Raw genomic sequence first — 17126 nt, forward strand, 5'->3', positions numbered from 1 at the left:
AAACCAGAAGTTCTCCTATTAGCTTGGTCTTTTAACAGATCATTAGCTACTTCATAGGACGAGGACAGTACAACTTTACAAGGAACAGGAACAGGAAGATTAAAGGAAACACAGGTAGACAAAAGCATCTAAAATCATGCAAAAGTAGGGCATCTGGGAGGCTCCATCTGTTAAGTTTGACTCTTGATTTTGGCTCAGGTCACTATCTCAGGCTATGAGATGGAGATTGAAATCGAGCCCCTGCATCAGGCTCAATGCCTAAAATTCTTTCTCTGCCCCTCCCCACATCTCAAATAAATAAATAAATAAAATCATGTGAAAAGTTACTGCACATTAAGAATCAGAAATGCATATAAGGAGTGACTATTAGAGACACCTGGATGGTCAGTTGGCTAGACATCTGACTCAATCTCCACTTAGGTCATGATCTCAGGATGTGGGATCGAGTTCCACATGGGGCTCTGCACTGAGCATGGAGACTACTTAGAATTTTCTCTCTCTCTCTCCCTCTGCCCCAACTCACGCCTACACAGGTACACATGCACTCTCTTAAAAAAACAAACACAAACAAAAACAGTGATTCCACTAATAGCTACATGGTTTCTTCCTAGGGTAATAAAAATGTTCTATAATTGTGGTAATGGTTGCACAGCTCCACGACTATACTACAAAACCAATGAATCTGTACACTTTATTTATTTATTTATTTATTTTTAAGATTTCATTTATTCATTTGACAGACAGAGATCACAAGTAGGCAGAGAGGCAGGCAGAGAGAGAGAGGAGGAAGCAGGCTCCCCACAGAGCAGAGAGCCCGATGTGGGGCTCGATCCCAGGACTCTGGGATCATGACCTGAGCCGAAGGCAGAGGCTTTAACCCACTGAGCCACCCAGGCGCCCCTTATTTATTTATTTTAAAGATTTTATTTATTTATTTGAGAGAGAGACAGTGAGAGAGAGCATGAGCAAGGAGGAGGTGAGAGGGAGAAGCAGACTCCCCGTGGAGTTGGGAGCCCAATATGGGACTCTATCCCAGGACTCCGGGATGACCTAAGCTGAAGGCAGTCGCTTAACTGACTGAGTCACCCAGGCGCCCAAATCTGTACACTTTAAAGGAGTAAACTGTATGGTATGCAAATCATAGCTCAATAAAGCTGATGGGTTTTGTTTGTTTGTTTTTAGAATTATTTATTTCAGATAGAGAAAGAGCAAATGGGAGGAGGGACACACAGAGGGAGAGAGAATCTCAAGAAGACTCCCCCCGCCCTGAAAGCAGAGCTAAGGCAGGGCTTGATCCCAAGACCCTAAGATCATGACCTGAGCCGAAACAAAGATTTCGATGCTCAACCAACTGTACCACCAAGGCAACCCTCAATAAAGCTGTTAAAAAAAAATTAATTTAGATCCCCACCCCCCAAAAGTAACAACTATAAAACCTCTAAGGAAGCTAAGAGGATTACATAGTTTTTATGACAGAGCAAGATAATATTAACTACATGAGCCTAGGTACTTAAATAGGTTTGTTTCTCCTGTGCAAAGGAATTTTCTGGGTTATGTGGATTTTCTTTTTGCTCTTGGGCCTTTTCATCTTGGGTTCTTAGGGAGTCCTCTAGTACCACAGTGACCCCAAAAATTAAAACCAGAAATAGACACGACCACTTAACTCATGCTCTAACTAAAATCCACTGTGCTTATTTCTTACCACATTATCTTGAGGCAACGATGAAGGTGTTGGGCAATGACCAGAACATTCCCACTGCCAGGCCAGAAAAGCACTGATAGTAAGAGAATGCCTAGAAGACCACAACCATAGGTCCCTTCCCTGTCCATGATCACATGCTGAAAACATACTAAACCGCAGCCATGATCATGTGCTCCCTGCTTGCTCTCTGGCACCTACTCCCCTAAACCTCTCCTGCAAAACTCCAGGGGTCCACCTTGCAGGCAGATAGGTGGGTTGTTAAGGCTTGAGCTGCCACCTCCCTCGGCAGCTGGTACCAGAAATAAATTCCACCTTTCTCTTTTCCAAACCCTCCTCTCTTGAGTTATTGGCTACTCCCACAAGAGAGTATCTGAGTTTGTTCCTGACAGTGTTGGCAAAACCAGCCAGGAGCTGTGCCTCTGACTGTCCAGTCCCTTTGGGGTTCCTAAGGACAGAGCAGGTGGCCCCAACAGCACCAGGGCTCACCCATTCTTTCCTGAGTTAGCAGTTGTGACAGATCATTCACTAACAGGGTGGCACTGTTATTATCATTATTATTAATATTAATAAAATCTTTTGTATGTCTTTTCCTGTAAACCACCACCCCATCAAATGTCTACATACTATATGTATATATAAATTTACATATAGTAGCAGTAAGCCTAAAGTTACAAAACATCTAACGTACAAATATGCAGGACACAGATGAAGAAATTTGTAAAGATAAATATAAATGAACATTTTATAGCAATTTATGCTTTCGTGGTCCTCTCCTATAAAATTATCTCCTTTAATTATGAAGATGACCTGTAAGATATGCCTAGACTTTTGTGATGTGTGAGGAAATGACAGAAATGAAACCATCTTGGTTTTTTCTGAGCTTACTGTAGCTTTTCAGAAACCAAACACAGAAATATTTGAAAGCAACCTTTCAGGAAGGTACTAGCGGACTAGAAGCCTTGATTAACACAGTTAAGTATAACACACAGCCCGGAATAATCTTACACTTGACAGTCTACAATGGCCCTGTGGGGCTCTGCACTGGGCGTGGAGTCTGCTTGAGATTCTCTCTCTCCCTCTGCCCTTCCCTCTCATCTCCTTCTCACCTCCCTCCTCTTCCCTCCCCCTCCCCCCGGTACACTCAATAGAATAAAATAAAATTGCTTTAACTTTGTGTGTAATGTGTCTTAGATATGATAGGTCTTAAGAAAAACAAAGAATAAAAGCTTTTGGTTAAAGGCGAAAGCAAGAGCAGTTCAGTTACCCATGCTGGAACAGTAAATGACTCCTAATCCTCCTCTTACCAACATTCACTACATCATAGCAAACTGTGTGGGGAACACAATCTCCTGCAGAGGGAGTAAACATGATGGACAAAAATTAAATTTCAATTTGCCATCTATTCAATATCATCCTCATTGAGCTCAGATACTATAAAACTCTGAGCAAGAAAAAAAAAACACAACAGATTAAATTGTTAAAATTAGAAACTAAATATATGGAAAATGCATTTCTATCTGGATAGCCTAAATTGAAATTCTTGGTGGGGGAGTACTCTTGATTCAAATGACAACAAGGATCTGGTTGTTGCTTAATTTTTTATTAAAGATTTTATTTATTTATTTGAGAGAGAGAGAGAGCAGGGGCAGGGGGCCCTGCAGGGGGGAAGGTACAAGCAGACTCTCCACTGAGCAGGGAACCCGACTTGGAGCTCACTCTCAGGACCCCAGGATCATGATCTGAGCCAAAGGCTTAACTGACTGAGCCATCTAGGTACCCCTTGGTTGTTGCTTACTTTTACATGTAATGTATGAAAGACATCATTCTAAAATTTTAAGTCACTGTAGTACTACCATTTCTTAGAGAAAATAGGAAATGGAAAATCGAAAGCTGTGTATTTGTTGGAAATACAGAACTTTATAATGTAATCCTATGACAATAATCAAAGTAGTAAAAATGCAGACAAAGACATTAAGATAATGTTATTTAGGATTACAAAATTATCCATCTAGGTAAGTAAATCATGGTCTTACAGTACCATGGAACACTATGTGGCCATTAAAAACAATGATATATGTATGTATTTATAAATTTAATAGAGAAGATAAGGCCCAAGGAATAGGAAAAACTTCCATATCTGCCATTTTAGACATCAAGTGTTGGGTTTTTTGTTTGTTTTTTTTTATAAGTAAACACCCTTTTTCGGTGTAAGGAAAAGTACAGAAAAATGGTTCTGAATCAATATTGTATAGCTTCAGAACATGGCATAATCCCTAAAACTCTCTGCCTATAGGACATGGAATTTCTTGGCTCTCATTCACTGCTAATATCAAAACTTCCCTCCAGCTTCTTAGTACAACTCTTGTATGTCTGACCTGACTCTCCTCTATAGCTTAACATAAATGACATGACAGAAAAATTGAACACAGATCCTCAACAGTGACTTATTAGCACCAAGAATGTTTCAAGAGCCACTATTAGAAGATGTAGTAATATAGTAACTAAATGTGCTAGCTAATACTTACATGCCATATACATGCATTAACAAATTTCAAAGAATTAGAAAACAGTAAATATATACAAGAGTTAAAATAATACTGAAAATTATTTTCATCTCTTTAAACATAAAAAAGAATTTGGTATGCTGGAGTACACATAGCAAATTCAGTTATAAGTAATCTCCTTTAAGTGACTTGTTTTCCAGGTCTTATTCACATCAGATCTGCTTCTCTTGGAACAAGACACAACTATATTGCTCACAAGCCATTCTATGTTTCTAGGTTTTTTCCCCATCACATTTATTTCTGTTTCACAAATACCATGTGGCCTCATGACAATCCAGGCTTGGCAGTGTAAACCAGAATCTTATCAACTGACAAAGTCATTTTCTCCAGAGTTTCAGAAAGTTTTACTAAATAAGTAATTTCTTTATGAAATTCTCACCTTCATCTTTTAATTGGTCAGCTTTTCCCACATCTTCAGGCACTGAGTTTGAGAGAGGCAAAACGTCATTCTGAAATTAAATAAAAATCAATGTATTTCCATTTAGCTACATAAAAAAGAGCCATCCCACAGAACCATAAATAATAATGAATAACCTGCATTACAGTAACTCATCTGCAATTACATGTGATGAAATTTAACTTGTAAATAAAAAGATTAGAAAGAAATAGGCGAATAGTCCTCTCACATAATTTTATTAGAAAAATGACTATGTAGAATTTTCTCTAGAAGATAATGGGCTACTGTGAATCAAAGTTTTTTATTTGCTTTACCTAGATCAAAAAATCCTACTTCATGCAGAACAAATATAAGTAACCAATATACTTAAAATACTATAACCATAAAATAAATTATACTGTGGGTAATGGAGATAAACTGACTATTTACATTTATGCTACAGGTTTATTGTGTATTTTATTGACAAATACCTTTTTAGTGAATGGAAATGCTTTGTTGTTTTAAATGAACATGCTGCTGAAAATAAATTCATTATATTTAAAAATAAAAACAGGATATTTTGTTATCCAAATTAGATATTAGGTATAGTTGTGAAGATTTTTTTTCTGAAATTTCTAATAAATTCTATTAAATTCTGGTAAAATAAATAGATAACAAGTATACAAAGAATAGGAATAGAAATATATTCAAGAAATTTTTTTTTATATTAGTGAAAATCTTGAAACACGTTTAATATCTAAGGAGATAGCCCACTAAGTCAAATTCACAGTTTACAAAAAGAGCACTAATAATATGATCCTATTACTTAAATACGTGCACACACACATATACATGCACACAGGCTAAAAAACAAAGACAGGAAAGGTCTAAGGAGGTAAAATTTTCAGTCTCTTCTTTATATCATTCCATGTTGACCGAATTTTTTAAAACAGTGGACATATATTAATTTCATCATAAAATAAAAAAACAATGTAAATTTCCTGTTTTCAGTAGCTACTACCATCCTCAAACCTCCTTTGCATTTATAGGGTTCAAACCAAAGGCACAAGCAGAAATATCTTGAGTGGCACCAGGAAAATAATGCAATTTTCCATTTTTGAAAGATCTTTTTAAAATTGTGCTGCTTTTATACTTGACTCTGAAGTTCATGAGTAAAGCTATAGTTTTCAAGAAAACATAATTTGTAGCTAATGTGCCTATGTACTACATTTAGAATATACCCACCAGGTTCTTTGTCTTGTCTAAAGTTTCAAGGAACTTGATAATTCCAACGTTCAAATATACTTCCCTAATTACACACAAATTTTCACAAGTATAAAATCATTCATCAAGTACATGAGTTGTTCTTATATTTTGTAATCTTTCTCTACTAATCAGTTTTTCTAAGCATAAAGTATCAGAATAAAATGGAATAAAAAATAGAGTTAAAATGGGAATCCTTGTAACTAGAGGTCACTACTTAAAACTGACTACGGTCATAGGATGTAAATGTAGTTCAAGGACACAGGACTGCACCGCAGTACTTGCTATCAGGGTTTCTTCTATGACACATCTTCTAACAAGCCTGGGCAGTTAATGCATGGGGAAAAAGTGGCTTTTTCGAGTCACAAAAAATGGCATATTGATAAATGGACTCTAATCTGCTCTGCCTTCTAAATCCTTCTGAATTATTTTATTTATTTTTTTTTAAAGATTTTATTTATTTATTTGACAGAGAGAAATCACAAGTAGATGGAGAGGCAGGCAGAGAGAGAGAGGGAAGCAGGCTCTCTGCTGAGCCGGGAGCCCGATGCGGGACTCGATCCCAGGACTCTGAGATCATGACCTGATCCGAAGGCAGCAGCCTAACCCACTGAGCCACCCAGGCGCCCCCTTCTGAATTATTTTAATGAAATTGCCACAGTTCTATATCTTTTAAAAACTAATTCTTATATTCATTGAATACATTTGAGCAGCCATAATGTAGGGATGAGGGTTATCTACTTTATGTAAAGGACTGAATCCATTTAGTATAGAAACTTAACTCCTAAAACTAAAATGATCAATGTAACAACCAAGGATACTTAGACGAATAATTTCTTTTTTTCTGAAGTTTTTAATTCCAGTTAGTTAACATACAGTATTATTTTAGTTTCAGGTGTACAATATAATGATTCAATAATTCCATACTTTACCTGGTACTCATCGTAAGTGTCCTCTTTAATCCCCATCACCTGTTTCACCCATCCCCCCCACCTTCCACCCCTTTAGTAACCCTCAGTTTGTTCTTTATAGTGAAATCTGTTTCTTGGTTTGTCTCTCGCTCGCTCGCTCTCTCTTTTTTTTTTACCCTTTGCTGTTTGCATGTTTCTTAAATTCCACATATGAGTGAAATCATATGGTATCTTTCTCTGACTTGTTTCGCTTAGCATAATACCCTCTAGTTCCATCTATGCTATTGCAAATGGCAAGACCTCACTCTTTTTTATGGTGAAATAGAGACATAATTTCTTTAATTTTAACAATTTTGATGCTGCTTTAGGCAAGTTTTAGACTCTCTTTGAGGTACTCTCCTAACAAACACGTATGTGATGAAGTTGCTGCTGTTAAATAGGAATAACAAAGAATTAATACCACAAATAACACTGTGCAGATACACAATGCAGCCAATTCCAAGAAATTATATTCTAAAAATAGTAAGTAAAAAATTTTTACAATTAAATATAATCATAGGGAAACAGTGAGAGAGAAAGAAAACAGAGCCCTATTTAAACAGAGCGCAAAAGTCAATTTGAGTCTCCTGAGAAGTAAAAAAAAAAAATTCTGATCTCTTTAATATGAGGTGAACAGTGACAGGAGCTAAGGAATGAGCAAATCCAAGTGTTGTCTCAAGCACAAGCCTCTTGGGCATCTAGGACTTAAATAAAGTCAGCTTCAACCATGGGCATATCCAGCCACTGCAATGGGGTTCCCTAAGGAGGCCAGAAGCCCAGACAATCACAGCAACCAAAGCAGAGCAAAGGGGAATTCTATGATGGGGGGCACAGAGACATGTCACTATCTCCTTACATCTTTGTCATATAATTAGTATTGATCTGTCTGATAACCGCATTGTTCTTTTTTCCAAGTAGAGAAAGATGGAAGATAATACTGCCAACTTGCAATCTTCACTGCAATTCTCAGAACCTCTTCCAACAAGTTCTAGAAGCAGCCAATGTGGTAGTATCAGCAATGTCCCTGCCAGGCTGAAGTATACACTACATGCTTCGGCTTTTCCCCTGAGTTCCTCATTTTCTACCGAAGCTTGAATACAGAACTAGAATAACAAAAGGAGTTCACGAGGCACCAAAGTGTAATGAAAAAACACATGGGAGGTCACCCCGGGACCCTAAAATCAGTAACCTTAAGATTTTTCAGACAGTTGAAGGGATGCGTGGGTGACTCAGTCAGTAAAATGTCAGACTCTTGATTTCGGCTCAGGTCATGACCTCAGAGTTGTGAGACTGAGCCCCACATCAGGCTCTGCACTAGGTATGGAGCCTACTTAAGATTTTCTCTATCCCTCTCCTTCTACCCCTCACTGCTCCCTGCTTACACTGTCTCTCTACAAATCAATCACTGAATAAATAAAACTGTCTTTAAAAACATTTTTTTAGGGCACCTGAGTGGCTCAGTGGGTTAAGCCGCTGCCTTCGGCTCAGGTCATGATCTCAGGGTCCTGGGATTGAGTCCCACATCGGGCTCTCTGCTCAGCAGGGAGCCTGCTTCCTCCCTCTCTCTCTCTGCCTGCCTCTCTGCCTACTTGTGATCTCTCTCTGTCAAATAAATAAATAAAATCTTTAAAAAAAAAAATTTTTTTTTAGGCAGTGTTATGGTCCATGTTCCCTGGAAAGGCCAGAAACCAGAGACCATTATAAACAGTTCTTGAGAGCAGGGATATCAGAAAACTTGGTTTTTGGCATTACTTTTGCACAATGACCCTGCAACTTCCCCTGTCTTAAAGAGCCCTATCAATGGTCAAATTTTATGAAATCTGCTTCAAAATGATGATTCAATTCCTAATGAATCTACTTCTACATAGTTGCTTTGTAAACAGGAAAATTTTGTTTTTAACTTGTATTCCATGTCAGAAATCTAAAAATGCTCAGAGACTAAACAGGACTTAAAAAGCAACTAAGACATATCATTAAACATAAAAGAAGGTGAAAGGATGTGAACAGCTACTAATATGGAAACCTAAAGCACGTTAAAAGTTTTATTTTAGGTCCCAAATCATCTCTATGTGGACTATCTACCTTACACCTAGGAAGAAGTTAGTTACCTAAAGTCTAGCCCCTCAAATGTTAACAACCCAACATTATTATTGTAGTCACACTTAAATCAGATACTAATGAGAAAACAGTGACAGCTTACCTTACAGAAGGAGTTGGTGAACATTTCTGTCAAAGGCTGTGAAACTGCTAGATGGGTATCTTCTGGGCTGATTTTAAAAACTGTCTCCAAGCACTGAATTGCAACTTGAGATAAATTTGAATAGTGAAAAAAAAATTAGCAACCTAAAAAAAGAAACGACCTTTTTTTCTGGTAGAAATCTGCACTCTGTGCAATCTGTGGTAATTCAGTATTTATGATCACAGAACATAAGGAAAAACTAAATGGTTCAGCTACATAGAGATTTCTGTTTATAGACCAGCTGCTAAGGGAAGACAACTTGATTTCTTCTTCCTTACTTAAGGAAAAAATGTTACCTAGAATATAATTTCTCAATATAGCCATTACATCATATTCTTATTGAATCATGTTATTAACAACAATGGACTCCTCTCTGCCAATATCTGATTAACCACCTTGAATAAAACAAACAAAAAAGTCTTCTTTTTCAATGTGAGAAACAGAATTCTCAACCTGACCAAAAGAGTAACAGAAACAAAGTGGCTGGTATATTTACTTATGTGAAGATAGGTGGACTTTAAAAAAATTCATTCATGCCTGCAAATTTACCCCAAGCACCTACTATGTGCAAGGTGCTTTCCTAATACAACAGTTAATCGGAAGATAAAAATTGCTACCCATGTGATGAAGCTTTCGATTAAGAGAAGAAGGCTGACAAAAACAAAAATACACAGCATGTTAAACAGTGAAAGGTGTGTCATCTGCATTTGTTGTATGACAAGATAACTGATATGGCCAGGGTACAGACAGGGTGGAGAGATACGGTGGAGATTATGCTAGAAAGCAAGTCTGTTGTTGGATGACAAGGTACCTTACATAACGTTCTTAAAGAATGTGCACTTCCCACTGTGGGCAAGTAGAGAGCCATTAAACAATTCAGTAACGGAGAATAATATAACTGGATTTGTGTTTAGAACTAAAAGTCTGGTAGGAATGCTGAGAATGGATTAGACATTAGAAAGGATAAGACACAAGGCTTATCCTCACAGAGACAGTCTAATGTGGGAGACAGTTAAATGCACGTAATACAGCATAACAAGTTCACTAATAGAAATATGTACCAGCTACATAACAGAGTAACGGAAATGACCCCTCCAATCAGGGAGTGTTCCCACCTAAGTGATCTAAACAAACAAGCAGTCCAAACCAGGGCAATTACAGGGAAGAAAGATACCCTGTTGTTCCTACAAGTACTCACAGAGGGAAATGGTGGCAGCTTTTCATCTTGGGGATGCTCTCCTTTGAAAAGGAATTCTCTCCTGGCTCCCGAAATGAGATTGTAGCCCAAATGTTCAGTGTACTTCCAGACAGTGTGGAGGAGATCCACTTATATTTGTGGATAAGTTTTATTATTATCTGTACTCTATATACTTAAACTAAAAACAACACAAAAGCAATTCATTCACTTCTCTCACCCCACTCCTCACCTCTGAAACCACCAATCTCTTCTTTGTGCTTGGTTTGTTTATAAGCTTCTATATATAAGAGAGATCATACAGTATTCATCATCCTTTGTCAGATTTATTATAGATTCACTTATATTTGTATATGACTTTTTAAAAGATACATTATGTATTAACTGTGGTCCTGAGAAAAATATACCTCTATCATAAAAGAAATGAAAATACTACTTTCTCTATCCAGAGAACAACTGTCCTTAGAAAAGGGACTGAATAAGCAACAAGTTACCAAGTATAAGAAGTCTGAGTGTCTTTTACATAGAACATAATCCACTGTTTGCCCTTTCTCATTCTCTCAATTTCTATTCTTGCCAAGCATTTGTTCTCAAACTTCAGTCCTTACCAGCACTAAAAACACTCAGCCACAAAGAAACAGGCTCCCATTGCCATGATGACAGTTAATGTAAACAATAAACAATAATCATAATGGTAAATGTATATGTGTGTTTATGTGTATATATTTATTCTTTTTTTTTTATTCTTGATCAGTATCTTTCCTCCCTGATCAGACTTGTCATTGCCTTTACTGTGGCCACGTCGCTGGTACCTGTTTCTTTTATTGAACTTCTCATGCTACATTTCATATGTTTAAATGTCTATCTCCCACATTAGACGGTCTCTATGGATAAGGACTGTATCTGACTCATCTCTGACATTAACATATCTGGCAAATAATAGGTGCTCAATAAATTTAATCTACATCTATGTTTACATTGGAAGTAATAGTTTAATTACAGAGGAAATAACAACAATACAACCTGTAGAGAAAAGCACTTCTCTCCTTCAAAACATTAATGCACAGACAAGGGAAAGAGGGATAGTACACAACCAAGCCCTTAACCAAAACCCAGAGTATGTAACTTTACTGCTAAATACTGACAGGTGCAAAGTCCATGTGGTACCTAAGGGATTTTTATGCTCTATTCTGTTGAGGCAATTCAGTCCAGCTCCTTTATCTCTGCTGTCACTAATCTTAAAACACAGATCTGGTACATACTAGACACAATTAAATATCATTAAAGGAGATACCTGTTTTGTCTTAAACACATTATTTGGTGTGTGTTTTTTCAAACCACTTTACTGAAGTATGGTTGACATGCAAAAAGCTGTTTATATATAATGTCTGAGCTTGGGGATAAGTATACACCCATGAAACCATTACCACCGTCAAGGCCAGAGACATATTCATTGCCCCCCAAAGTTTCTTCTCACCATTGTTATTATCATGCATACGTATGTAGTAAAAACACTTAACCTAAGATCTACCTTCTTCCAAACTTTAAGTACAGAACACAGTTAGTGATAGACACTGGGCAGACTAGTAAGTTCCCAGAACTTAAATATCTTGCATAACAGAAACTTTGTACCCTTTGACCATCTCCTATTTTCTCTTTCCCCAGCATTAGCAACTGTCACTCTACTCCCTGATTCTAAGATTTTGACTCTGTTAGATTCCCTATATAAGTAAACAGAATTGTTTGATAGGTAAACCCCATTGCCAAAGTGTTTAGCCTTAATGATGATTTGGTTGTAGAGATTGAGGCAAAGGCCCAACTGGAATGGGTTCAAAAAAGAATAGGAGAGAAATTAGAAAAGGCAAGTATAGACAGCTCTTTCAAAGAGTTTTCCAGAAAAAGGAACACAAAAACGGTAGGCAGTAGTTGGGATGGGGGTAAGGGTATGACAAAAATTCAGGATTACCTCATTACCATTTTTCATCCAGTTAAAAAAAAAAAATCAAATAACCTAAGTGCAATAATTTATCTTTTACTTCAAGATTCACTTATGAAGCAAGGATTATTACATTCAGTCTTCCTTTCAGGAGGTCATAGTCAGGAATAAGTCATACAAATATAAACAAATACTGTATATAATTATTGCTCTACTTTAACAACAAACATTCTGCATTTGGTACTGATGAGGAGCAGGGCAAATGAAGAATTCTATTTAACACTACCATATCCCATTTCAAAAGCTGCCATACGTTAGCTACATGCCTTCCCTGATTCTGATTCTGATTCTCTGGACGAATCTATCAGATGAAGAGGAGGCAGACAGCTTCATCTAACAGACTGAGAAGTTAAGATACAGATCAACTGAGTGATAGGCCCAGGATCACCAGGCTCAATTCATCAATTCAGTTCAACAAATATTTATTGAGCACCTACTATGTGTCAGGCACTTTTCTATATGCTTCAGATATATCACATAGTGAATAAAACAGAAAAGACCCCTGACCTCTTGGGACTGACATTTTGGGGCAGGGGTGGAGAGGTAGGCTATAAGCAATAAAAAGTAGAGCAGGGTAAAGAGATCCAAATGTGGGGAGCAAAGCAGGGAAGCAGGCTACAGACACAAGAGCACCCAGCATAGGCCTCATTCAGAAAAGAGATCCTACAAAGACTCAAAGACAATGAAGGTATTACCATTTTCTGAAGTAGTAACAATCCAAGCAGCAAAAAACAACTATAGCACAAGCTCTTAGGAAAGAGGAGGTAGTGTACTCAGAGTTAGGAAGCTAATTTGGCTCAAGTCAAATGAGAAAGGCAAAGAGTCAGTGAACAACACATCACAGAAGGCCAAATATATGAATTCTTTAAAACATGACTAAGGAACATGAGGAGTCACTGCAAGATTTTGAATGGAGAAATGACAGAATCTGACATACTCTGTTTTACTTTTTAAAAATTTTTTAAAGATTTTATTTGTAAGTAATCTCTCCACCCAACATGAGGCTTTAACTTACAACTCCAAAATCAAGAGTCGCATGCACTATTGACTGAGCGACCCATGCGCCCCTGACACACTCGGTCTTGAAAGATCACTGGTGGCTGTGTTGGGAATATTCAACAAAGCTGCAAGAACAGACCAGTTAGAGGCCACTACGTTAAAACAGATGAAAACCACCTAATTCTACCCAGGGTGACATCAGTGGAGGTGGGAGGAAATGGTAAGACTCTAGAAGTACAGCCAACAGGATTTACTAAATGATTAAATGCAGAATCTGAGAGAAAGAAAAGAGTCCAGAATGCTGCCCAAGTTTTGGGCCTAAGCAACTGAAAAGAGAGAGTTGCCATCAACTGAGATAGGGAACAGATTTTGGGTGGGAGGATCAGGAGTTCAGTCTTGGAAATATTCAGTTTGAGATGCCTATTAGACATAGAAGTGGAGATACCTAGTAGGCAGTTGGATATAAAAATCTGCAGTTCAGAAGGAAAGTCTTGGTTGAAAGTCAAGAAATGGAACGATATCATCAAAAAACTGAGTATAGAGAGTGAAGAGAAGAAGTTCAAGCATTGGACCCTGGACACTTCAGGTCAGGGAAAAGAAGGGAAACTAGTAAAGGAGACAGATGGAGCAAACAAGGAGATAATAAGAAAACTAAGAGAGTGTGAGGAGGTAGCCTGAAAGCCAACTGAATCAAGTGTACGGCAGTGGCCTCGGGGTGTGGGTGAGATGAGGGAGATCATCAGCTTTATCAATGGCAGCTAGTAAGGCAGATGGAGACTGAGAACAGACCACTGAACTAAAGAATCCAGAAATCACTGATGACCTTGATGAGAACAGTATGGGCAGAAAGACTGAGGTTAAGGCCTAACTGGAATGGGTTTAAAAAGGAATAGGAGAGGGGGGGGCCTGGGTGGCTCAGTGGGTTAAACCTCTGCCTTCAGCTCAGGTCATGATCTCAGGGTCCTGGGATCGAGCCCCGCATCAGGCTATCTGCTCAGCAGGGAGCCTGCTTCTCCTCTCTCTTTGCCTGCCTTTCTGCCTACTTATGATATCTATCTCTGTTAAATAAATAAATAAATAAATAAAATCTTTTAAAAAAAAAAAAGAATAGGAGAGGAATTTTAAAAAGCAAGTATCTACAATTCTTTCAAAGTTTTCCAGCAAAAGGGGAAGATCATCAAAGTAGGCAGTAGTTCGGAAGTAGTGGGGTAATATGGCAAGGGTAATTAGCTGTTGTTTTTGCTTTTTTAAGAAGGGAGAAATAATGAAAAGTATATTCTGATATAAATGATCCAGAACAGAGGGAAGTTTGCTGATGTAAGACAAGAAGGGTAGAATAACTCGAGCGATAACTCGGAGGAGGTGAGACAGGATAGAATCAGATTCCATGTGTCAATAGAGAGGTTTCATTTAGAAAAGACAGTGGATAGTTCATCTACGGTGTCTTAGTCTGTTTGGGTTGCTCTTACAGAACACCATAGACTAGGTGGCTTATAAACAACAGAAATTTATTTCTCATAGTTCTGGAGGCTAGTAAATTCAGTGTCTAGTGAAGACCTGCTTTCTGGTTCCCAGACTGTGTCTCTTCACTGTGTCCTCACATGGTAGAAGGAGCAAAGGAGCTCTCTGGGGTCTCTTAGAAGAGCACTAACCCGATCATGAACACCCCACCTCCTAATACCATCACAATGGGTTAGGTTTCAACATACGAATTTCAAGAAAACACAAATATTTAGTCCATGGCATACTATTACCATATCTGGGCCGACAGGCAGAGTGTGTGAGGATATAGATGCTGGTGTGCGGATAGATGGGGCAGGGGGAGTCTGTGGAAGTTGTCTTCTTATTACTTGAACTTTCTTGGTGAAGTAGAAAGCAAGGTCAGCGACTAAAAGTGCACACAGGGGAGGTCATTTGAGGGTTTGAGAAGACAGGAGAAAAAGTGTTAAAGCAGTGGTCTAGGAGAACAAAAGTATGCATGACCTTGGAAGAGACAGTATCATTGCCAGGCAGCATTAAACATCCACTTGAGGCTCATGATCATGAATTCAAAGAGGAACCAATTGGCAAAGTTGTATGGTTTGCTCCATCTATACACAGTCACATGGATATGAACACAGAGGTGGTGGAGAGCTGAATTTTTAAAAGGTCAGGTTTTGCAAGAAAGGGAGAGATATACAAGGGCATGAACATAATGATGAACCATGGAAGAGGGTGTGAAGGGTAAGGGATCAGTAGACTGGAGATACTCATAGGGTTAAAGAATTATTGGGGTAGGGATTCTAAAGGGAGTGAGCTGCAAAGACAAGCAGTGCTGGTCAGAATGTGAAATGTTTACAATAGAGATGGTGGAGAGAATGCAGTTTCAAAAATGAGAAGGTCCAGGGAACAGTTCCTCACCCTTGGCACTACTGACAGTTTGGACTTTGTTCTTGGAGGACATACTGTGCATTACAGGACGTTTAGCAGTATCCATGGCCTCTACCCACTTGATGCCAGTAATACCAGCCACTCAGTGGTGACAGTCAAGAATATCCCCAAACAAAACCACCTTGAGTTCAGAACCACTAGTCTAGGGTACGGCCCTGTTGCTCAGTGGTTGAGATCACTGGAGGACAAGCAGGTCAAGGAACAGAGTGCTGAGAGAACTGAAAGAAACACCTATGAGGTCATCGCAAGTGCCAAAAATTCAGACAGATTAGTATTAGAGAGAGTGACAGGGAGCAGGAGCACATGAAACAGATGTCAGTAGATGACAACAATTAGGAGTGGGTGATATTTTCTGATGAAAAAGCTCAAAGGTGATAAGAATATAAAAACTTACCACTACGGTAAGGCTGGTACGAGAACTGAGGCTCCTCTTCTAGGGCTTTTTTAAATGTCTAGAAGGTGGGCAGACTTCACATGATTTCATACTCAATTAAATTAGACTCACAGAGTCAAAAATAGGGGTCGGTCAAAAACAATTGGCACCATTTCTGGCTGCCATATATAACAAACAGCTGAAGGCACATATTTTTGGCTGAAGGCCATCCTAAAAATAGGACATAACATCTTGATTTTTTTAAAAAAAAAAACTCAATTTTCTTTCTGGTCCTTAGAAATATGTATTATACTGCCTTTGATTAGAAAAAAAATCTTCTATTAAATGACTGTATTTATCTGTTTGCTACTGGACAACCATAACCAATGTTTTCTTGAGATAATCAGTCACCTTTACCTTCACATAGTTTAACCACTAAGGAGGACAAAAAGATCTTAATATGAAATGAACCAACTGCAATGTTCTCCAACTGTGTGTCACCTGCTCCTCTCACTGCCACCTGGAAAGACAGTGTCTTACCAGATTGCAAGCAGATTTAGAGCAAATGCCCAATTTTCATCCCCACCTCTTAAAAGCAATGGAAGTGCTTACCAAAAGCACTTCACAATGGAGGTACTTATTGAAATTAATAGAGGTATCCCCTTTATAGGAGAAATAATTTCAAGATGGTAAAATCAAATTGTAAGATATCTATTAAATTCTCCCAAATGTACTGTCTCATTGCAATAATTAAGTCTTTAGGCCAAAGAAAGCTACACTCATTGAACCTCCACAAGCCTATCTGCAGAATTCTACCTTTTTTTAGGGTTATACTGAATTTAAATTTTATAATGCATAAATGTGAAGCAGAAAAGATGGTGTTCAGGGAAACACGTGATGCTATCATCCAAGTCATGCTCAACTTCACAGATTACCAAGTCTAATATTTAAAGCTCACACAAACAACAGTGAAATTCTCTCATTTTCAAATCCCCAAATAGTAAGTTATCAGAGCTTAATTGTGATGCAATTATTACAC

The 17126-nt window shown here is 38.1% G+C and overlaps 1 protein-coding gene across 3 annotated transcripts in view; it reads right to left on the reverse strand.

Moving 5' to 3' along the window:
* The window catches only part of SGTB (small glutamine rich tetratricopeptide repeat co-chaperone beta), a 43981-nt gene that overhangs the window by 24728 nt on the left and 2127 nt on the right, over positions 1-17126 (reverse strand). For 2 of the 3 annotated variants that reach the window (XM_059175113.1, XM_059175112.1), the window contains exons 2-4: positions 16109-16166; positions 9056-9159; positions 4646-4715 (exon numbers count right to left, since the gene is read on the reverse strand). In XM_059175113.1, coding sequence (XP_059031096.1) covers positions 4646-4715; positions 9056-9159; positions 16109-16166 — 232 coding nt within the window. The remainder of the gene's footprint in view (positions 1-4645; positions 4716-9055; positions 9160-16108; positions 16167-17126) is intronic. The other variant, XM_059175114.1, reaches the window with a different exon arrangement.

This window comes from Mustela lutreola, chromosome 5 (genome assembly GCF_030435805.1).
Source record: "Mustela lutreola isolate mMusLut2 chromosome 5, mMusLut2.pri, whole genome shotgun sequence".
NCBI classification, from domain to species: Eukaryota; Metazoa; Chordata; class Mammalia; order Carnivora; family Mustelidae; genus Mustela; species Mustela lutreola.